The sequence below is a fragment of the Eulemur rufifrons genome, chromosome 29 (assembly GCF_041146395.1).
Source record: "Eulemur rufifrons isolate Redbay chromosome 29, OSU_ERuf_1, whole genome shotgun sequence".
Lineage (NCBI taxonomy): Eukaryota > Metazoa > Chordata > Mammalia > Primates > Lemuridae > Eulemur > Eulemur rufifrons.
In genome coordinates this window covers 30122551-30146880 of record NC_091011.1, presented here as the reverse complement: position 1 = coordinate 30146880, position 24330 = coordinate 30122551, and the positions used below count along the sequence as shown (strand labels likewise).

The 24330-nt window shown below is 39.5% G+C and overlaps 1 protein-coding gene across 2 annotated transcripts in view; it reads right to left on the bottom strand.

Annotated features, from left to right (window-relative positions):
• Positions 1 to 24330, bottom strand: part of RAPGEF5 (Rap guanine nucleotide exchange factor 5) — a 211446-nt gene that overhangs the window by 85396 nt on the left and 101720 nt on the right. For both annotated transcript variants that reach the window (XM_069462415.1, XM_069462414.1), the window contains exons 8-9: positions 16767 to 16840; positions 7043 to 7168 (exon numbers count right to left, since the gene is read on the bottom strand). In XM_069462415.1, the coding sequence (XP_069318516.1) occupies positions 7043 to 7168; positions 16767 to 16840 (200 nt within the window). The remainder of the gene's footprint in view (positions 1 to 7042; positions 7169 to 16766; positions 16841 to 24330) is intronic.

Below are 24330 nucleotides of genomic sequence, written 5' to 3'. Positions count from 1 at the left end.
ATACTGCAGCAGACGAATCTCAAAAATTTGAATCATCTTTTTCTCTCTTGCTTAAATTCTTTGCAAGAGCTTGATGTTGCTCTAACACACGATGCGTGGCCAGGCCGCTGGTCGCAGGTCCTGTGCCTCTCCCACCTGGCCCTGCCTCTCCCGTCCACAGATTCTGCCTCCTAGAGCTGCCCCATCCTCTCTGCATCAGGCCCCTCTGCCTCGAATGCACCCCCCACCCCCCGCTTCTTGTAGCTCTCCTCACCCTTCAGATTCTGTCTCTTCCTTGGGGAAATGTGCCTGACTCCCCAGACTAGCTGAGGTCCCTGCTAGATGCTTCCAGAGCACTTACCACACAGGTGGCTGTGAATGCAGCCTCTGAATTGCTTGCAGAGCGTGAGCTCCATGGGGCCAGTGATGTATCAGGGCAGCTCTCGGGGAACCAAGCCACACTGTGAATTGGTACCTATGTCTCCCTACTTCTTGATATCTCTTCTGTTTATTTCTCCAAGCCCCAGTAGTACACACAAGCCTCAGTAGGACACAGTTATCATGAAGGACTCTCCATCTGTCTGTACATCTTTCTCCTAACTTTTTGTCTTAAAGCATCCATTATAAATCCAAATAAAACCAAACTGCCAAAGGTTCCTAATGTTACCTGACCAGATAACAGTCTGTAACATATTGATATTGCTATATTAATGCAGATCAAACCATGACAGGAGTAGAGGAGAAGAGAACAAAAGGTCACCAGATATCTGGAGTGAGGTATAACACAGGGGGTAGGGTGGACAGAGAAAAATAGCCTATTTTTCAATACCTTACTTTAATGATTTCTCAAATATATTACAGATGATATGGCTATTTTAATTTTGAAAGAACAAGAACATAATAAAGGCAAGCAGCATCTGTACAGGGGGAATAAAAGGATCCTTTGATAACATGAGTTTGATAAATCAAACTTACAGAGCCACTATCAATTTTCTGAATTGGGTCTTTTAAAATAAACCCGAACATTTTCAAAAAAGTAAACAAATAGCATAATCACAAATTCCTCTCTCTTTAAAAATGCTCAAACTAATTTTTTAAAAAATGTCAGGACTTGTAATGGGCTTGTTGCAAGAAACTCTAAATACAGCTAATGAGCAGATGGCTCCAGCAGACAGAAGGAGCACCGCTGACTTCCACCGATAGTCTAGCTGCCATTTTTCTGGAGGAAAAAACTAGAATTTAAAGAGAGCACACAGTGAACCAAACCTTCGAGCCTTGCTCCCGAATAAATGAGAAGAGCATGGACGGCTGCAGTTGTGAAATGTGTTTACTAGATTGATTCTTCTCTCCCTAAATGCCTTATTTGGACACTTTATTAAATGCCATCCTGAATGGCTTCTTGTTTTCCATGTATAAATGGAAATAAATCTCCAGCTAGACTGTAAACTTCTTGGAGGCAAGAATTGTCTTCTACTACTTTTTTGTTACTTTTTGGCCATGTTAATCCCTATTAAAAATAGACTATAATAATTCACTCAAGGAAGCCTATTTCCTACGAAAACATACTTTAATATTAACCCAACACAAAGTAAGGACTTTGTTAACAAGAAAAATAAGATGATTTCAATGCGGTGATTTCTCAGTTTATGAGTAGGCAATTTAATGTATTACGAATTGCCTCTTACATCTGAGTTCTGGCTTTCAATACCAAATAATGTTAGAACATTCTATTTGTCTTTAAGTAGTTTCTTGGTTAAACTAAGTCACTGGTAAACTTCAAATAATGCTGAGATTGCTTGAAATTTTACTCATCTGGGTGTATGAGTTTGAAAACAGAATGATGAAAACACTTTTCCTTTTAGTATTTCATATAGACTAAAAAGAAGATTTTTCTTTACATTTAACTGCTTTAAAAAAAAAAACAAACCAAAAAACAGAAAACAAAACCAAAGGAATAGACCACATGAAAGATGGGAAAAGGTAGAGACCAACTTTTAATATGTAAAATAAGAATGACAGCAGGCAGAATACTCCAAAGCACTTCTCCCCTAGTAATCCTTAAACAAGAGACCCTTTGACGCAGGCAGAATTCCAGGATGAGGCTGCAGGAAACAGGGAAAAGGAAATTCCGGTTTAGGTCGAGTGATAGGGACCCTACCCTTGCAGCAGATGGTGCCAAGATTCAGTTTCAGAATGTGCAAAATCCCCTTCCCACCCATACATATTTCATGAGTGAATTAGAAAAGGGGAAGGAAGTCGGGTGGGTCCCCAGACTTAACAAAGGAACAGAAGAAAATGGGGTGGGGAGAGGGAGGGATGCAGACAGGGTCCCTAGGGAAAGGATTGCTGAACACAGTTTTCACACACATTTTAGAGACACTACTCGTTTCTACAACTGGAAGTTGGGAAGTCAGTTTAGGAGCTATTGTTGGTATTTCTAACCGACAATTTAATGTACTACAAAGCATAAGCTACATTTTAGGAAAAATACAGTTTCAATTTTCTGGTAAAAGGTAGGGTGTATGCTAGAAAATAGGAGCCATATGTAGACCCACCATGACCATCCCTTCTTGCATGTTCACTCAGTCTCTTTCCCCGAGGGCTGCGCTCGTCCATCCCCTCTGTCTCAGGACTGCCGTGACCGAGGTCATCTTGGCCTCCTAGCCTCCAGTCAGTTGCTCACTCCAGTGACGATGGCTGAGGAAGAGCTCCAGAGGCAACGAGACTTGAGTTCACTCTCAGCCCAAGTCAGCTCCACCTTTCTAATCAGTCAGACTGAAATAATATCATTTGCCTCACGAAGGCCCTGCCTCAACCTCCTTTTTTAATGAAAAGTAACCAAACCAAATACTCCATGTGTCCTCATTATTTCTAGAATCAGGTGAAATTTCTCAGCTCTCAGACTCCTCCACAGTCTTGGTCCCAACCTCGTTTCTCACTAGATCCTCCTTTTCCTGCCTCCTCTCCCACCCCCAGGCTCCTGGTACTCTGGCGACAAAAAATGGTCTCAGATTTTAGAAAAACATCTTGTATTTGACATCTCTGTGCATTTTCTAATGCTATTCTTCAACTGAATTGTTTAAATCCAACCCGAACTACTTTAAGGTCCAAGTCAAACTCTACCTCTACCTTTTAAAAGAGAATCCTGTTTCCCCAGGTGTAAATTCTTCTTCTCACTCCTATGTAGCTCTCCTGGGATTCTCATCACTGCCTTCTGTATCTCACTTATTTGCATCAGTGTCTTTTTTTCCACAACTAGACTATACTTCTTGAGGGTAGGAGCTACCACAGTTATTCTGGTTCCTCTACAACATCAGCTTCAATGAAAGTGTAGTGAATGAATGAAGATGGCGAGTATTCTAGGATGACAGTACAGTAACACCAATTCAGACTACATAGATCAGGAAAGATTAAAGAGACCATAATAAAAATTTAAAAATTGCTTAATATAAAATAGTACACACATCCCCCATTACCAGTCATCAAATTCTGCCAATTTTACTGTCTAAACAACCCTTAACATCTACTGCCTTCTCAGTTCCCACAGTGACTGCCCTGGTTCAGGCTGCCATCTCTCACCTGACTCACTACAGCAGCTTTCTCAGGGTTCTCTCCAACATTTTCCTCTTCCTCACTCAATTTTTCCTCTAAACCAATGCCAAAGAGATCTCAGAAAAGCCATATGTGATCATGCCACTTCCTTTCTTTGATGGCATCCCTTTGCCAGAAAGGCAAGTTTAAACTCCTTAGGGTGGCTTACTGGGGCTTTCACAAGTGAACTGTAGCCTCCCTGTCAACCTGCCCTTTTCCATTCCCCGTGAATCACCCAGGGCTCTGGTCGTGTGTTTCCCTGCTGGTCCCTCTGCCTGAGATGCTCTCCCTGCCTTTCTTTAAGACCATGAGTCATCCTTCAGGGATAAGCTCAAAAATCCCCATTTGGTCACACATGCCCCTTCCTCTATTGATATAATCACAGAAGTAAGACTAGGAAAAACAATGCCTTCATAAGAGGTCATTTCTTTAAAGAACTGATGACCAAATGTTAATCCTATGACCATAATGCTTAGAAGACAGCCGATTTCTGTCCCATTCTCAAAGTACTCACATAACAATTTTCAGCATTTAGGAATGAGTACTGCCTAATTTTGCCCATAGATATTTAACAGAGCATAGAAAAACTGAGTGCTTCCTGAGAAACCTGTGATAATTATACATTTAATGTTTCTTTTTTGTAATTTCAGAAACACCTTGGCAAAAGCACAGAGTGAAGTGCTTCTCTAATTGCATGCGTTTGGAATCACAGCATTTACCAGTTTAAGAAAATATGAGAAATGTCTACTCAGAAATCTCTAATCTCCTTCAATTTGTAATAAGATGTACCGGCAACAAAGGCTTTATTCTATCAAATTCATGTCTTTCCCTTTGCAGTAGTACTTCGAAGTAGCTTTCTCTTTGGCACACATGGGATTCTAGAACTGGAAAAGCAATGTAGTTCAGCGAAAAGAATGACTGAATAGGCAACTTGTATTCTAACTCAAATTTCATCACTGTCTACTTAGCTAGCTTTGGCCCAGGAATGGTAGATAAGATAGAAGAAGTCTTTTAAAATCATAAAAGAAAGGAAATCTCTATGTAACTTCAGAGGTTGGTCATTATTCTTATAACAAGAAGAGGAAATGGCAGACCTAGGTTTCTGTTAAGTAAACTGCAGTTGCCTCTGTCCATGCTGTGTGTTATAACTGAGTTTCCATGCGCAAGAGCAGGTGACAGCTACTGAAAAGAAAGGCAAGGCAGGAAAAATGAAAATGTTGCACCAACCACATGAACACTGTGAACTTAGGGGTTAAGCAAAGGTATAGCTACATCAAATGCTCGAGACATAAAAGATTAAAATAAACTATCATGTGGGTTTTATCCCTAATAACTTATTGTAAAAAGTGTAAGCTTCTAGTACCAAATAATCCATTTAGTGGAGCACTATGTCAATAACAGCCTCAAGAGTTGATTGGTTCATCTGATGTCCTTCTGCAGAAGGGAGATCACAGAATGGCTGAGTTTATATTTATCACTAAGGAAGAAAGATCCTTAATATTTACCTTTCTTTATGTTAAGCTTCACAGGAAAGTCTACATAGAAGAAGTTCTAATTCCACTGTTTATTTAAGCACCATCTTTGCCCTCAGGGGCATAAGCATTTCAGAGCTGTTAATGCATCCATCATATGACATTTATGCAAGAAGTAAAAAACTTTAGTGTTCTAAATTTTACAAATGAAATGAAAGTTTAAAAGTAACAGATAGCAAATAACCATAAGCAAATTTGCAAATCTTCAACCACTAAATTTCTGTCTCACGTTAAAAGCCTTTACAATTACAAGCACCAAGTTCAGATTTCTATAGTTACAAAACCACATTAGCTGTAAATATTTATAACATACTGGATTGAACTAAATATATGACAAAGATAACATAGGTATCTTTTTAAAAAGCACAAAGTTGTTTGTGGCCTAAAGCTGATTATTTCTAACTTTGGCAAAGTGGTACCCTACTGCATGATTTTGAAAGATCTTGATGTACCCAAAGTTGTCACTGGTTTACTGTATCTAATCTGCAATGAATTGTAAGATCCAGCATTTATTTTAAGGACCACTAGGAAAGAAAAATGCTCCCAATTAAACTATGACATGTTTTCATATCACCAATTGTTAAGGCTCATTCTGATTTCAGAGATGCTAAAACGTGGGGAAAATGTGCATCTTGAAATCAATAAAATATGACATATGAAAACTGTTGCTCCTCTAATTAAAATGAATTAAAAGGAATATTTTTTTGAGAAATTTAAGCCACATGTTATGATACTCAAATATCCTAAGGACACAGCAGAGGTCGGGAGTTAGTTTATGAAATAGTCTACCATCAGGGTGCTTTTATAATAACACCTTGAACAAGCTGCTAAATTTTTCAGTGGTACCTTGCAAAGTGAAGGTGTCTGAGACCTCCACCTGCATTTAAAGTCAACAGTCACTCCTAAAATAGCTCAGTCACAAGGATTTGAAACTGTCTAATTATTTTCTCTCTTAAAATACCAACTACTACGATCCAGTGTCCCACTGTTAAAGATGTGCTGTGTTATTAAACTAAATAGCCAGCCTTGGCCATGCCACCTCTTTTCCCGCTCAGTAAAACCCTGTCACTTGTATTCATGGACTTGGAGCAGAAAAAGCATGAAGCAACTTTTTCCCCCTTGGAAAGGGGTGAAAATAAAATTCCAAGGAAAAATTATAGTCAGAGAAAGACATGTTTATAAGCACAGAGGAATTTTCCTCTTCATGAGCAATCCTGGATGGCACAGCCCTGAGAGTGAAGTGTTAACAAACAACAACAAAGTCCACAGATGACAATGCGTGGCAGAAGAAAGTGGTCCCATTGTGCTCCCAGCCTAACAGCAGCATTGCCAGTTCTAAGGCTCAATCTTGAATAACTGCTTTCAGGAAGACCAAGCAGAATGTCCCTTTCCTCTAGTTTTAACTGCATCCAAACAATATAACTCTTGTTGGAACACAAGCCTTCATAAGATACTGGGAAAACTCCCCTCTGACCTCCCACCGGGTGAGAGCATCTATAATCTGTTTTCTTGTTCTTATGTTTCTAGTGACTTAGGATATGTTCATTCGGCAACTAGAGCCATCTCTGTAAGACATAAGAGTACATCGGAATGTTCTTTCAAAATTCATTTTCTCTAAACTATCTGATTAGACACAGCTTCCAAAGTCAAACTTGAAAGCCATCAAGCCAGGATCATAAACATACATTCATATTTGCTTAAATGCTCAGATTTCTACATGATTTACTTTTGAGAAGAGTTCTCTTATAAATCCAATGTCATAAACCACTTGCTTAGAGCTATGAGCAGCTGTCATTTTCACTAAGGAGAATGCTCTGGGGTGGGGGAAACCCAAACCTAAAGAATTTAAAATAAAATATTATTTCCTTCAAACATACAACCAGGCAGAAACATTTTCCACCCCTTCAAACCTGCATTCCCCAAGAGGTAAAAAGGCTTACATGTTCAGACTTCTCCTGTTCTTTTTTGTCCGTCTGCAAAAACTGATAGTTTTCTCTTGCCAGCTTCTGGACCAGTTCGATTCGTCCGATGTCATCTCTCTCTTGAAGCTTGCACATCACCCCTGCCTTAAGAGTCGGAGAAAGAGCGAAGATATACTTAAATCCACAGTCCCAGGACATGACACCACTGCAAAGTTCACCTTAGAATAAGCTCATCTTTGCCGTCGCCTGGATTAAATCATGGTCTTGGTAAAATATTTTGCCTTTCCAAAACGGAAATTATATTATTTTAATCTAGTAACACCCTGCCAGAAGACTTAGAGTTGAGAGCATGTATCTGTCTACTTTAAGAGGGTGAAGGGCAGAGAAAACTAAATCATTTGCTACTAAGTGTGTGCCTGATATGCCCCTGTTTGTTTGTTCCTGACAGCCTGTTTCCTGTTACATAAGCAGAGCCTAGCAAGAGGTTAAAAACTCATGGGAAAGTTAGCCAGGAACCACATTGGCAAAAGGGTGCAGTGATAGCGTCCTAAAAATAACAGTACATAACCTCCCAAGTCCACCAGATCATTCATTTTGTACACACACAGTTAACAAGAAGATCACAAGATAATTTTTTTTCCACAACTGGAAAATTACTATGGGGCATTAGTAAAACACCCCTGATATTGCATGAAAGATGGTGAAAATTTTTTTATTAACAATAAGACATTGGAAAAAGAAAGCTTAAAATTTCATTCATCAGGGTTTGGAAATGATCCCTAAAGCATCATATTTTTAATTAGGTCAAAGCACCTAAACAATAATATAAGGAGAGAGGTGAATCTAGGGCTTTAGAATTGGAAAAGGAATGTTCATTCTAATGCACAAATTATGAACTGTTTCTGCTCAAATTCTTTCCAAAATGGTTCATACTGACATACATACCAAGACATGATCTAATAAAGAAATCTGAAATTATACTTGGCAGGAGTAGTTAGAACTAAGGAATCTTTGTTTTGCCCAACACAACCTACAGGATTTGAATATACTTAGTAACATGACCAAATATGGGGAAGGGGCCAGCAAGGGATCTAAAGCTTCGTGGTCTTTGCTGTTTACGCTAAGGATACCCATGTTGTTGAGTGGGCATCAAAGAAATGGAACCATCCATGCAAAGTGACTAAATTTTTATTCCCAAGGGCAGTGACATCTCTTTATCTGAAGTTTCTCCAACGAGGAAGGAAGGAAACAAAAAAATCCCCTGAAGGGGCCCAAATCACAGACTCCCAGAGGACAGCAAGTGGAATTCCTCCACCGAAGTTGGAGATTTATTTTTACAACATCCCTCACAAGAGGTTTTCCAGTTCCTTTCTAAAGTTTCCTTGGAGAGGGATCTCAGTTTATCTTAAGACAGCCAGTACACTGTCAGATGGCCAGAACTGTTGCAAAATCCTTTATCACATTAGATAAAACTCTGAACCCATTTCACTTCAACCCATGAGGACTAGTTTTGCCTTTTAAAGCAACTGAAACTAGGCCTATTCCTTATTCAACAGGACAAACTCTCAAATATTTAAATACAAATATTATATCCTCCTTTTAGTATTCTCTAGATATGTAATATCCCTAGTTTCCTAATTATTTTATTCATTCATTCCTTCATTCATTCACTCAACAGAGGATATGTGAGCAACAACCTACTATAGGTTCTGGGGGTCCAGTAGTGAACGACGACAAAACCGTCCCTCAGGTCATCGAGCTCACACTCAGTAGAGAATGTAGATTATATAACACATAGATAGGAAATATCAGGTGGTAAGATAAGATAGGAAGGAAAATAAAGCAGGATAAAGGCACAGAGACATAATTGGAAGCACTACTGCATCGTCGGCATGATCAAGGATGATCAGAGAGAGCAGCGTGGCTAGAACAGGGCTAGTAAGGGGGACACTGCTAGGGTCAGTCAGAGAGGTGATGTGGAATCAGATTATGTAGTTTCCTCATAGGCTGTGTAAGGAGTGTGGATTCTTTTTCTGAATGAGACACAAATCCTTTGGAAGGTTTTGAACAGAGTACTGGTATAATCACTTATATTTTAGCAGGATCATTGTGTGTCCTGGTTTAGGTGGGGGGATGCAGCTGCAGCTGGAAGACCAGTTAGGAGACTGGTTTCCACACGAGATGGCCTGGAGCTTGTGGGAGTGGTGGAGATGGTAAGTGGTTCTAACCACTGGGTGTATTTCAAAGGAGGGGCCAGCAGACTGTGCTGTTTGGGAGTGTCCTAAGTATTTGGCCTGAGCAACTGGAAGGATGATGTTGTCATTGACTGAGATTGGAAAGACAGGGAAGGTTGGAAGGGCTGGGAAGGAAGACTGTCTGTTCGACTTCCCAGTGGAGTTGCGGGGCTGGCAGTCTGGGGGTTCAGGGGAGAGGTCCAGGCTGTAGAAGGAACTCAGGCGTCATCAGAGTGTAGACAGTATCCTCTGGTATTACCAATGCAGTGGTGTGGATCGAGGCACTGAGTTTGATGTTTAGATATTGGGAAGATGAGGAGTAATCAGAAAAGGAGACTAAGGAGAAGTGGCTCCAGGAGGAGGATCGGAAGAAGAGAGAAGGAGGTGCTTCAATGAGGAAAGAGCGAAAAACTCCATCAAATGCTGCTGAAACAGCACACAAGCGGGGTTCAAAACAATTGACACTGAATTTAACAAAAGTAATTGGTGACTTGGAGGAGAACAATTTCCTTTTGAAGAGGTAGGGACAAAAGCCTTATTAGCATGGGTTCAACAGGGAACAGGAGCCAATTCTTCCAAAGAGTTTGTGACAAAAGGGTGCTGCTGAAGGGAGTTTTGCTCACTTGTTTTAATATGAGGGATATGCCTCTAGTCCTAGCACTTTGGGAGGCCGAGGCGGGTGGATCGCTGGAGGTCAGGAGTTCGAGACCAGCCTGAGCAAGAGTGAGACCCCATCTCTACTAAAAAAAATAGAAACAAATTATCTGGACAGCTAAAATATATATATAGAAAAAATTAGCCGGGCATGGTGGCGCATGCCTGTAGTCCCAGCTACTTGGGAGGCTGAGACAGTAGATTGCTTGAACACAGGGGTTTGAGGTTGCTGTGAGCTAGGCTGACGCCATGGCACTCTAGCCCGGGCAACAGAGTGAGACTCTGTCTCAAAAAAAAAAAAAAAAAAAATATGAGTGATACTCCAGCGTATTTATCTTTATTAGACATCACCCAGCAGAGAAGGAAATTCAATGATGAGGAAGGAAAGGGGGCATTTTCAGGAGCAATGTTCTCGAGTAGAAAAGGGAGGATAAAGATCTAACTTCGGGCAGAAACATGAATATAAATATTTCATCCACTGGAACAGGAGGAACGGTGAAAGGCAGGGGTAAATATACAGGTAGGTTGGCATATTTGGTGGTGGGGACATGTGGAAGTTCTTCTCTGAAGGTTTCTATTTCTCAGAAAAATAAGAAGTGAAGTTATTAGCTGAGAGTAAGAATTGTGGGGAGAAGATGCTGGAGGTATGAGGAAGGAAGGCATGCAATAGTCATTTCAGTTGCAAGCACTGGAAAAGTGTTATTTGAAAAGGGCCAGACAGTGAAGATTCTAGGCTTTGTGGGCCATGGGGTCTCTGTTGAAACTACCCCGTTTTGCAGTTTTAGCTCCAAAGCAGCAAGAGACAATGTGTAAATGAATATGCACGGCTATGTTCCAATGACACTTCATTTACAAGAACAGGCAGTGGGCTGTGGTTTGTCAACTCCTGGCCTAGGAGAAGAGGAAACTGGGCAAGGGAAGTAGAATAAGATTGTCAAGCATTACTAAGGGCACACTTGATTTTATTTTTAGATCCTTTTACCATCCTAGCCCTCCTCCTTGGGGCATATTTCTGTCTGTCAGGATTTTAATGGAACCCGTAACCTGAGGCAATGCTAAATATACAGGCTGATCCTGAAGATGCTCTTTTAATCAATACTAATGAGGGTAAAAGAGTTTCAGTGGTGTAAAACTATGGCCTTCAAACTATGAAGGCCAGGAAACTGTTGGGGGCAATTTCGACTCACAGATGACTAACATTCTTTAAATGTTTTGACACTTAAAAGAATACATTTCTGTTATCTAGAAAATCCATTTTTGTTAACCACCTAAGATTTCTTCTCTCTCCTTCCATGTCATCTGCACAGTGTTTAATACACTGTCCTGCTAGTGGGGAGAGGATGCTGATGACCATCCGACCGGGGCACCTGCTCCGTGGTGTGATGGGTGAGCCCTGAGCCCTCTCTGTTCCCCAGCATGGCCCTGCTGTATGAGAGAGGGCCCGAGGCCCAGGCCGTGGGGGGCACAGGTGAGAGTGCTGCGGAGTTAACTCACTGGGCTCCCCATTGAGCATTTTCCTCCTCCTATCAGCACAGGCTGCAAAGCAACTTGGCTAAGCTCCCAGACTCTGATCTGGAGACAGTCTTTCCTTCTGCCTGGAGGTCCCAAACACAGGGTTTTATTTATTTATTTATTTGTTTATTTGTTTGTTTATTCATTCATTCATTCATTCATTCACAAAAGCATCACCAATAAAAGGCTGGAATTAAATAGAGGAAACTGAAGAGGTCTTGACTATATTTTTGGTTTCGGTGTGAATGTGAGTTTTTAAGGAACTCTAAACACTCTTCATATCATATGATTAGTATCCTAATGAATGAATTATATAATGTTATAATTATATAATTATATAATATAATGAATTATATTCATTTATATCCATTTCTTTCAGGCAGAAATATTTTTATTAGGACCAGATACTTGGGTACACAAATGAAATATGTATTTTATACACAAAAAGCTATTACTTTTTAAAGTGGGCTTCAGACTAAATTATTTTATATTTACTTCATATCTTATACTGAAAGAAGAAATATTGTTGTCTTGATTTTTCTGGTTTCCATATAATTTCTAGATGCATTTTCACCAGATAATCAATTCTACAGCACTCCTTACATAACAACTATCAAGAAAGGCTTTCAAGGAAGGTTATAAATGCTTCTTCATTCCCTGGAGGACTTTAAGCCCATATATCCTAAATAGCTTGTAAGGCAGTGCTCTTTGGAAACACCATGTTAAACCAGATGTTCTCTGAGGGTCCCTTTCACAGCTCTATAATTTAGTGATTTAATTCAAGAAACCCATGGATTTATTAATATATTTTGGGAGATTTCTTATGGCAGGTGAAGCAAGATAATTAACAGCCCTCGACCTAGACTTTCACATTCTTGGTCTCTTTAATTTCTCTATGTGAAATTCATTACAAACAGTTTACCTAACACTGCTAAGCCAGAAAAAATAAAAGATTCATGTATAACTGTCAGAAGAGTTATTTAAGAGCCTTATTTCAAGGTCTGTTTTTTTTAAAAAAAAAAATCTCTATAATGTATAATTAAAGCTATTCATATGATTTTTCAGCATTTGAGAAGAGAAATGGTATGAATGTAAATGAAAAGCCTGTTTTCTTTATAAATGGAGTCATAAAAAAATGTTGTGTCCATACTCTCCATGGTAAAATGAAATCTGAACAAGATTCCTTAGGAAAGACCACATGGATGATAAATGAGCATCTTACTATGACAAGAGGTGAAACAGCACAGTTCTATGTATGAAAACATTTTCTGCATTATCTTAACTTTAAAAACCACCTTTTCTAAAATACCTAGGTAAAACATTGTGCAAAAATTGCTATCAAGAGAAGGGCAACCAGGAAGAAAGAGTCCGCCTTTCATGAAAGCACTTTTGTAGTAATAGAATGCTACTCAACACGAAGTCAGGGTGTTTGGATAAATTCTTATTGATTACTACATAATACATTCATTTCATTAAAAATTAAATCTTGAATATAAATTCATAGAGCTTTTTGCTATTTTAAATAAAAAATATAAATGACAGAATAAAACACTGATGGCTTGAGATACTATATTTCTCAATTGTATGCACCTATTTCCAAAACAGAAAATATTAACAATTCTTTCCAGGAAAATTTAGATGACAGTTCATAGTCAAAAAATAATAACAATTTTAGGGCAGCAAGTGTTCATTTTTTTCAGATTTCTTCAAAGAAAGAAATAGTACTATGAAAAAGCTCTCCTTGTTAGGAACAGAAAAATACGCACTTTGATAATGGGGGAAAGAACTATGAAGCAAAAGCGTCCACAGTGAGAAATACACACAACAGAAAGTGTGGCAGTCAAGGCAGGTGTACTAACCCCCGGAGTGTCACCAATGCAGGCTTTAGACTCCATACTGGGGCGGCATGGAGCCTCAGAAATCATTCCTTGAGTCTGAGCCCCTTCACTGAACAGGCAAGGCGCTGGAAGTTCAGGGAGGCTCCCTCCCTGGACCTCCTCCTTTGTGAGTTACTTTTGTTCATGCACTGCCCGGTTGGATCTCCATCCTGTACAAATACTACATGATACCACATCCTGCCAGAGCATGCTGAGAGCAGGGAAGGAGGCAGAAATCACAGCTGCATGGAATTTGTAACTGTTATTTCCCTCTAATACTATCTTAAGCTATTGTACTGAGAGAATTATGCCTTCTGATTAAACTCAAAATATAGAATTATAAATTTACATGACTGACAAAGCAAGGCATTTGTTCATTTCACATACTTGATTCCTTGAACGTTCGGACTAGATCACTGAGTCCACCAATATTCTATATTGTTTTGCCCTGAGAGAAATTACAGCTCAGATCTGTATACATTATTGATCACACTGCTAAGCAGGGCAGCAAAGTTGAAAAATAATAAAGAAGTAAAAAAAGAGAATAAACAAATGTTAATAAATTCTAACATAAATGATTTAACAGGATCACCTGTTTCCTACGACAGCCTTAAATAAGAGCTTTCTTCAGTACTTATGTTTTTAAAGTTACTCTTTGGCTACTGAAAAATTATCAAATATTTGGCAATTAATTTATATAATTAACAATTATTATCACTTAATATTAAAATGATTGGCTCAAATGTGGGACAGGAGGCAAAATAGTCACTGAATCCAGTGGCCAATGGCTAACTGAATCAAAGCAAGAATTTCCAAAGTTCAAAACATTATAAATTATTCATTGAAGGTCTAGTTAGAACACTTAAGCTAGAATCTGGTAAAACTTCAATACATTCTGACAAAGATTCTTTAATCCTTTTGCCCTATATAAAGAGTGAGAGTAACACCACATCCCAGCCCTGTTAAATACCGTAAATATTCAAACCCAAAAGCAAGGAGATCGATGATCAGGATGATAATAAGTGACACAGGCTAACCTTTCTGAGTGCTTACTGTGGGTCTGGGGCTATTCTAATTGCTTCACTTGTAGTCATTTAATCTGAAAAACAATCTGACAATTATCTCCATTTTACAGAAGTTAGAAAGGCAGTTTGCACAGTGGTTAAAAGCAAAGATCCTGGAGCCAAACTGCCTTGGTTTGAAACTTGGCCCCGCCTCTCACCGGCTCATCTGTAAAGTGGTGGTAATTACACAATCTACCTTATGGGGTTTGCTGTGAGGTTTAAATACGTTAATAAAAACAAAGAGCCTGGAAGAGTGTCTAGTATGTATGAAGTGCTGCCTAAGTGTTAACTCTCAGTATTACAGAAAAGGAAGATGGGACACAGGAGAGTTAACTTGCCCAAGGTGACGGTGGCAGAGCCAGGAAAAGAACCCAGGTAGTCTGGCCCTGGGCAGTGCCCCTAAATTTCATGCCTAACATTTACTGAAACTCTCCTGTGTGCCAGGCTTGTAAACTTTTTTTAAAATGTTGTTTCATTTCAATCTCATGACAACCTTGTAATATCCCCATGTTACAGAGGTCAAAAGCATGCATGCTAGGTACTGCTTAGCACAGTGGGGACACCACAGGGACAAAGACTCAGGCACCCAGCAGGAACTTACAGGTTTAGAGCTGCTGAGGAACTTGCCCTTAAGGAAGAAGGGCTGGGATGCAAACCCAAGTCTGAAGCTTTCTTCACTCCGCCCACTTGTCACAGCATTAAAACAGGGCGTTTCTTAGGCAGAAAAGATATTTTTAGTGAGAGAAAAAAGAAAGGAGCCAAATGGGTGAGGGAAGATTAGCGCTCTGTGGGAGGTGGGAGGCCTAGGTACAACAAGGCCCCTGTCTCTCTGGGGTTAGTGGCCGACTTAACCCCTTATATACCTAAAGTTTTCAATAGCCTAGAGGCATTTTCCCCAAAGTAACATATTTATCAAGTATGGGAGGACGGACCGGTAAGGAATGAGAAACCAATTTCTATTTAACTTGCTTAAAATTATTTCAGTACTCTGGAGTGAAGATTGAAGTAATCTGAAATACTTACCATGGAGTCTGGCATATAGATAGTTAAGCAATTATATGTAATACATCAATCAATTTGCATGTGTAAATTATACACATATGTACACATCCATGAGCATACACATTTATTTCTAATTCTGCCTAGGTAACTCATGGCAAAATCTGAAAGTTTTCTTAAGTTCACCCCACATGACTTGAACTACCAACTCTACCCAGGGCATTTGTATAGATGGACCCGGGGAATCAAACCAATAGAACTGATGGTTCTACCATGGTAGCCGATCAGGCTTTCTCAGACACACCAGAGGAGATGACGCTGCCTTCCTGCCTACTCAGCCTAGGCTTATAACACTCACAATTATGCCTCCCAGTGAACTTGACTTTCAAACCTAAACAGAATCTGTTCCTGATCTAATTACTGATTTATTGGTTGCATGATTTCATTCTTCTCTGTGTCCTGTAGATGTACAGTTATGTCACTGTTGCTGAATAGAATCACAAAATTCTGAAGAGCAAGGTCTGTGTACCCTTTTGAGAAATAAAACTGCATTCAAGCAGACTTTTGCCCACAGAATAAGTTCAAAACAAATAAGGAATAACAGTTTCAATTTAGAAACACTTGTCCCACTAATAACTAAAGGATGTAAGAAACCCTCGAGAAAGTAGTAAATATGCTGAGTTAGGAAATCCCTGCATAGGTTTGCTTGGAGACCTTAAGTGTAATTTCAGTATGAACTTGTAGACTGCAGTATTTTTAATACTACCATAGCAAAACAATGAAAATTTATTAAAACACTACAATCTGTGCAATCTTGACTGAAAAAGTTAATGTGATTATTCTGATCAGAATTGACAGATTTAGAACCTTAAAAGTGAAATGACGGGCCAACCAGGCTAATTAAGAATCTTTAAAGAATCTTTAAATTAAAAAAAGTTAATAGCCGATAGCACTAGGGTGTCCAAAGTTTTTATGCCACAATAGTATCTGGAGGTAAGTTGCTACCAAGAGCGTATCTATGCCATGGTTTAGCTCTTGGGAGACAGCACAGCACCTCTGGCAGGTCAGTGCTGCCGCTAGCTCATTCCCCTCTGCCTTCTGCAGGGGCAGGTCTGCCCTAAGGGTGGCCTCTTCTTCTGGTTCTTATGTTCCCTGCTTTCTCTGGGAAGTAGACTGTCTATCTGTCCCTCTCTTGCGAATCACGTTATAAATATGGTTAGCAATTTAGGGCCCTTCTTGTGAAAGACCTTTATATCAAAACGAAGCACTTTATTTCCAGTAATATGACTATTTACAGAGCCCAAAGGCAAAACCTGTATCACTTGTGAACGCCTGTCCTACCTTACCGCCCTCAGCACAGAAGAGTACAACGAATGAGGGGCTGTCACAGAACTGATCATACCTGAGAATCTGGAATACCTTCGGCTTCTGATACAGTGACGTGTTTGTCATTGTTTTCTTCATCTTGTTCAATTGCTTTAAAAAAAAAACAAAACACTATTAACCAAATGTAGCAGCACAAGAAAAATGTTTCAATTTTATTTCAGATAGCAATTTGGCAGGAAAAAATGATGGTAGGTGGATTTATAAAATGTAAACCTTGGCATTATTTTTTGTTATTCAGATGGAAAAATTAACTAATAGCACTGGGTACTTTTCATGTACCTTATGTCATTTCTTAAAGCAATGGCAGTGGGAAATTTTAATCTTAATTCTCCTCTTCACCTAAACTCATCTAGACATCAGTATTGTGCTTTGCCAAAACAGAAGCAGGAGGTATAGATGAAGACTTCTATTCATTTCATGTGAGAGCAGTCATATTTTTTTTAAATGTGGTTTTCTGGCTGGCAGTTTAAATGTCATGTAATAAAGGAAGTGCAGCATTTTATATCTGGGTTTCTTAGTGCATTGTTACCATGAAATTCCAAACTGTGGAGTCTTGAATCCACCTCTCCCCTTCCCAGTATCTCCCTATCCAAGACCTTGTCACCCTTTCCTCACTGGAGTGATAACCTCCTACACAAAGCGCCTGTCTCCAGCGTGGGCACAACTGCTAAAATAATCAGTCTCAAAAAATACAAAAATGTCATGTGCCAGGTTTTGGCCTATGTATTGCTTAGTTTATTAAATCTGAACTTCTGCTCGATCATGGAAGGGCTTTCTTGAACTGTCTAGCTTCCCCCAGTCTCAAACTTCATACTGACACTCAACCAAAACTATTTTACATTACTCTGATTCAAGCATAACGACTGGACAGCTTTTCTGTTTATATTAATACAACCTGCTCTTCCTTTTCAATAAATATTAATTGGGCACCTACTATGACCATAACAGGCGACAGTGACATTTGACAAGCCTGATGATGTGTAGACCATGATAAATTCAGATTTGAGCCTAAGAACATGGGGAATTGCTTGATTTGATGTCTATTTTTGAAAGTTCTTTTTGGCTTCTTTGTAGAGAACAGACTTAAGAGAAGGAAGCACGGAAGCAAGGAGACCAATTTGGTGACTGTTGCTATTGTCCTGCCTAGAGATGACAACGGCTCAGACCGGGGGTGGCTATGAGCAGGAGAAACATGGAGGACTGGAGCTGTATTTTCATACAAAATGGCACAACTTGCCAAGGAATTGAAAAGGAAGACGAGGGAGAGGCAGCAATCAAGGATGACTCCTACGCAGAGTGAGTCATTGCTTGTATCCACCACACCATTTATCCTTTTTGCCCTCTCCATCAAAAGCAGGTCAGAAACATGCCAACCTAGCTGGCAGTCAGGTCACCCACTGTATTTAAGGATTCAGTTTGCATTATTTTGTGTACTTTTAAATATTGTGCTCTCTGCTATGTATTTTTTAAAACACCATTTCATGTACCTTTTGCATTTGTATGCCTTTCACACCTGCTGTGTGGTGCCTACCACGGAGCCCACCTACAATGCTGTGGATAAAGCACGACTCTGCAAATGCTAACTGGGATGAACAGCTCGTCCCCAAGTGACCAGAATGGCACTACTTGACTACACCTACTTGTATAATAAGCTATTTCTTTTGTACCTATTTATGAAAGAAGGAGAGAGGAAAACGCTTCTGTTAACCTCCACAAATACCTAGGATAACGCCTACCAGCTGAGCACCTAAAGGCAAGGTAGGAACAGCAGAAGTGGGTAGAAGCTTTTCTTCTATTTTCAGAAAAAAGTTCCATTCATGCTCGTTCAAAGGGGTCCCCTGTTGCTACTGTTGCCCAGTTAGGAGGAAACTTAAGAACAAAGAAAAACACTCATGTTTTCTCTGAAAAACTAGAGGCAAGAATACAAAAGGAAAAATAAAACAGAGCATAACATCCTACTTAAAAACGCAGTGGGCTATGAAGTAAGGAGCTCCACTTCACCAATCGAAATGATATGAGAAGCCTTTCCTCATCATGGAAAAGGGAGTCATTTTCTTGGAGGGCAGGCTGATCACATACCAATGTGGGATAACTTCACATGAAGCACAACCATACTTTGGCACTTAATTTGTGCTTTATTTGAATTTTTGCTCTTCAAAGTTTAAATTTTGATGAAAATGAAGAAAATTAAATTTTGGAATCTGTTTTTAAAACATTCTAGGGTACAGGCATTTCTCTTTTTTTTTACCTCTTGTACTAGGACACAGAACATGCAAGATGATAAATAAAACCATTTCAGATGAGAATTAACATTATTTTTAAAGAGTTAGGCATAATTCTTAATATACAGGAAGAGAATTAAAAGGGGAACAGATGAACGCAAGAGCACACCCGGGATAAAGTGTCTGTCCTGTATTTCTAGCTTATCTCCAACAATGCTACAGGTACTGTCACATCTCTGAAGATCTCAAAATCTGTTGCCTAGCATTATGCTGAAATTAACAGAGTGAGAATTACAAACACAAGCAAGTTAAAGGACCTGGCAGAGGTCCTCAGCAAACTATCTCAATCAGCATAACGGAGAGTCTCAAAATACTGCCGGACTCTTTAACTTCAACCCCGTGATGACGAAGAGAAGACAGAATTCTCTTCCAACAAATAATATCACTTTCTTGGAAATACTGAAAAATTATAATTCCAAAAATGCATTTTAGCCAGTGGTTCACATATACCACTTGGGAACAAAAACTTATTTATCTTGGATTTCCAGGGATTTAAGATTAGCCCACGAAGTCACAAGCATGAAATACACAGAGTCACCTAAAAGGGGAGTGAGTACTCCATTAACCTTTTAATGCATAATGTCAAGGAGTAAATAAGAAGATAGTTTCTCTCTTTATGCTTTCTAGGGGTGTGGCTTACCTGGTGGAAGGAGAAGGAAGCAATTATTTAAATTTTTGAGTTTAATTTTTCTTTTATCTGTTCAGAATAAGGGTAGGTTGGGAAAAATTTCCTATACAAATATTGATTCTGGGACAGTTCCCTCCAGCAAAACACGTACACAGGAATGACAGCTTCTGGGACCAAGAGAGGCTAGAAGCCTCTCTCTCTGCCAACACAAACCATCTTCTTATCTCTCAACACACAGAGTGTAAAAGCAAGCAAAGGCCTTTGAAAATAACATACCATAACAAAAGACACAAGCACAAGACCTAAAGGATACACTTTGAATAGTGAATATTAGAGCCCACATGAGAACTATGAATACATGTGGATTAATTAACACTAATTCACATAAAAGTACCTAGTTTAAATGTGTCTATTTGTAAATTAGCCAACAGGGATTCAAGATGAGCTACTGTTGACAGCCCCTAAGGATTTTAAGGCTTATCTTGATATCACTTTCTTGTTGCTTTGGGGACAACAGGTTTGCTCTATGACTTACTAGGATGGGTGCTAAGAAAACTCTCCTAGTAACTCTACTAATAATATTATTTAAACACAAAGGGGGTTGATATCCTTCCAAAATGATGCTTATTTAATTTCTGCTAATCAATTTTGAAAGGGTGAGAACTACAATAACAGAAAAAATTAATTTTTCTGATGATTTTGCACATCAGCAAATCCATCCATGTGGGTCCTGACCAGGACTTTTTCTCTTTTCTTTTCCTTTTTAATGAAATAGAATGGCATAAAATAGAAAGAATAGGGAAAAATTAAGATCCAAATGCATTTTTCACAAGTGTAAATGAAATGTGTACCAACTCGGAATCTTTTATGTGTTCTAAGGGTTGTGGACATAAAAATGTTTAGAAAACACTGTAGTGTTTCCAAGCCACAGGAGGCAGAATCCAGTTCCCCATTATCTAAGTCATCAGCTATTTTTTTGCCCCATCCTGGAGAGGGGTCATAATATTGACTTTAGGAGTCCGCTCAGCAATACTCCATTCGCATTCCGCAAGGAGTTCAGACCCTGCGGGAGGGCATGGTAACAAGCTTGCAGGGAGAAATGTTTATAGAGGATATTCATTTTTGTTACCAATATATAATCACAAATGTGTCCAAATGCTCCAATTTCTTCTATTCCTTAGAAAGAAAAAAAAGCAGCTATAACCCTTCACCTCATCACTATATTTTTTTAATGTTAAAATTAGAAAAATAGGAGTCAGTGTTCACCATCAAGACACTCCACATGGTACCATAATCTGGCCCATGCAATGCTATTGACCATTCAACTTCTCTTTGAAAGCTGACCAATAACCACTACATTTCTGTCCCAACAGTTTTTTCTCAACCCCTATCTATTCAGTCTGACTACTGAACTTAAGACTTGTTGATTTAAAACACTTTTCTGCTTCCTTACTGTCCTTAAACCTTCTAAAAATGCAAGTTTTCCCCCAGGCTCTCTCTTCGCCTCTTTCCTCAGTGATCTCATCTGTTCCTAAGGTTTCAACTTGCACTGCTATGCGGGTTATTCCCAAATCTATGTCTCCATCTCTGCCTGCTTCTCTGAGTTCCAGGTCCACATTTCCAGCTACACATTGAATGTTTACATTTTACAGACTGTAACATATGTGCTACATACAAGCTGCTATGTTCTCACTCATATGTGTAATCTAAATATTAAACACAATTGATCTCATGAAGACAGAGAGTAGAATGATGGTTACCAGAGGTTGGAAAGGGTAGTGGGGAGGGGGGTAAAGTGGGGATAGTTCATGGTACAAAACTATAGTTAGATAGAGAGAATAAACAATATTTGATAGCACAACAAAGTAACAATTATCAACAGTAAACTAAGGTATACTTTAAAATAACTAAAAGAGTGGAACTGGAATGAATATTCCTAACACAAAGACATGATAAATGCCTGAGGTGATGGATAGCCCAATTACCCTGATTTGATTAATTCACATTGTGTGCCTGTATTAAAACATCACACGTACCCTATAAAGATATACACTTACGGTGTACCCATAACTTTAACAATTAAATAATTGTTAAAATTATAATAATAAATTAATTTAAAATTAATAATAATTTTTAAAATAAATAATACTTTAAAAATAAATCAATAAATTAAACAAGCTGCTATGATGGGTATGGCAGCATAATCTTTGCCTCAAAAAAGAGCAGTCTACGTAATAGGGTGAGTACCAAGGTCTGGAATCACAGGCTCCCTCCCTCTCCTGGGGTCTGTGTTTGGGTCTGGATCACCACCAAGTACCGAAGCTGGAGACCTCAGCATCTTCCTGGTCTTCCTTCCCCTCAGCCTTCACATCAGTCTCATGCTAAACCCTGTCACTTCTACCTCTGGAATGTTTCCACCCTTCTCCTCTGCACAGTCCCAGCTCATGACATCATCTCTCACCTGGGCTACTGTCACAGCCTCCCCTCGCTCCAGTCTCCACACTACCTGGGTTCCTAATATCCTTGCATAATGTGAGAATCATGCAGGGAGATTAACACCAGTTCAGGTTCCACAGCCCCAGCCTCACCGTCCCTGATGCCCTAGGGCTTAGCCCAGGGATGTGCAGGTTTGAAAGATTTCATACCTGTGACCTCCACTCTATTCAACACTGGCCAACATTCAAGTGGAAGCCCTCAACCTGGCCTCGAAGGCCAGGCCACTGGGTCTCAGACGCGCTCCCCAGGTACATCTCCTGCATTTGTTTCTGGCCCATGATGCCCTCCTCCTCAGCTTAACCAGGCGAGACTGTCTTGTCCCCTGAGCTCCCCAGCCTTAATAAAGGCCTTCTAAGTCCTCACTACCAGCATCCAAGGCCCTAGACAAAATGAAGAGCCTTTCCTCCTGGCCTAACAAAGTTCTTTTTCTGTGCACTCATGTTTTTTATCTCAGTGTTTTATAGTCAGCAGCACAAACATCTGTCTTTGCTAGTCTACATTTTGAGTTCCTCAAGAGGAGAGAGTACATTTTCATATTCCCAGCACCCGGAATACTTTCTCAGACATAGTGGTCCTAAGTAATGGCCTATTGAATTGAACGAAGGTTGTCAAAACAGAAAGTAATAAAAGACACATAAAATGTCACACCCAGTTGAGGGGAAGGGGTTAACATTATGAAAGAGGCATCAAAGGAAAGGTAGATTTCAGATCAGAGGAGCGGAGGGACTCAAGGTGGAGAACTGGCATGATCAGAGCTGAGCTGGAGAAATGCACGGGGTCTGACGTCAGAACAGCGAGGAATACAGTGTTGGGAAATGTTAGAAAACAAAGCCAGACAAGCACGTTGGGTTTAGATGTTCAGCTGAGGAACTTGGAGGGGCAAAGGAAATACCACCGTCACTATAATATATACATACCGTTCTGGAGCTCTTACTGTTTCAGGCACACGACAAACTCTTAGTGTGGATTATCCACTAAGTCTTCGCCATATTCCTCTAGTAGAGGTCCTGGCAAGGCTGGACTGAGGTGGCCACCGGGGGAAGGTTAACAATTTGATACCTCTTTATGCCAACATTTGCTAAATATCTATTCAGCATTTCTTTAGTAGGGCTAGTGAGAAACTGAGTTTCTATTCATAAAGGGTGAATATCATTTATTGGAATTTAGCAATTCACTTTTTTTGAATTGTCTCATTTGACAATTACAAACTTTTATTTTTTTAATTGTAATAAAATTGTCATACTATAATTGTATATATTTTGTGACACCCATATTTTTTTCTGACATGCTTACTAAGGAGAGAGGTAAATCTCATTGCTCCAACACAGCAGCATCCCATGTGTGATCTGGTTTCATGATTATCACTAATCACCAACCAAAAGCTAGCAAGTCTACGGGTTGGTAGAGCTGCCTTGGTGGGCCTTGAGCCATGAGCTTATATTCACTGAAAAAATATTCCTCAGTGATTACACGCACCCAGCAAGGGGCGTTTATGCATTTTCAATAGATAAGACCAACTTCCTTGGCCAAAGCAGGGTCCATTTACATTTGAGAGTTATATGATTCTTAACATCGGAATCTGCGTTTAACAAGGGCATACATTCGTTACACCGGTGATGTTCCTGGGCAGGTGTACGGTTGGCCCTCTGCTTAATCAGATTCTAAGCACTATTAAGATTGTGCTAATTTTATAGATGGGAAAACTGAGGCTGAGAGGTGTCAAATAGCTTGCCCAGAATTACATGGGAAGTCAGTGCAGGAGATAGTGGTTAAGTCTCCAGGTCTGACTCTTTCTTTATCTGTACCAATATGTTAGTTATAAAGATTAAGTCTAAAATGCATTGAAAAGAAATGAGGCTGAAAACAAAGAAAACAGAAGGTTTACTTCAAACAGTCTAAGCACGAACTGACTTGGATTTCCTACCAGGACTTCGGTCTCTGAAAATTAGGGCCATGATGACTTACTGGATTTTAATCGCTCCTACCCACTCCCTTTCCCAACCCTTCCAACTCATGGTTTTATATGGAACAGATAATGCTTGCTGCACATAAGAAATGTGTTACCTTTACTAACATTCGAATGTAGGTGTGTGGATGTTCTGAAAATGCACAGCACTCAGACAGCACAATAAATCTGTGGTGAGGAGACTGATATCTGAAGTAGCTGAAAAACT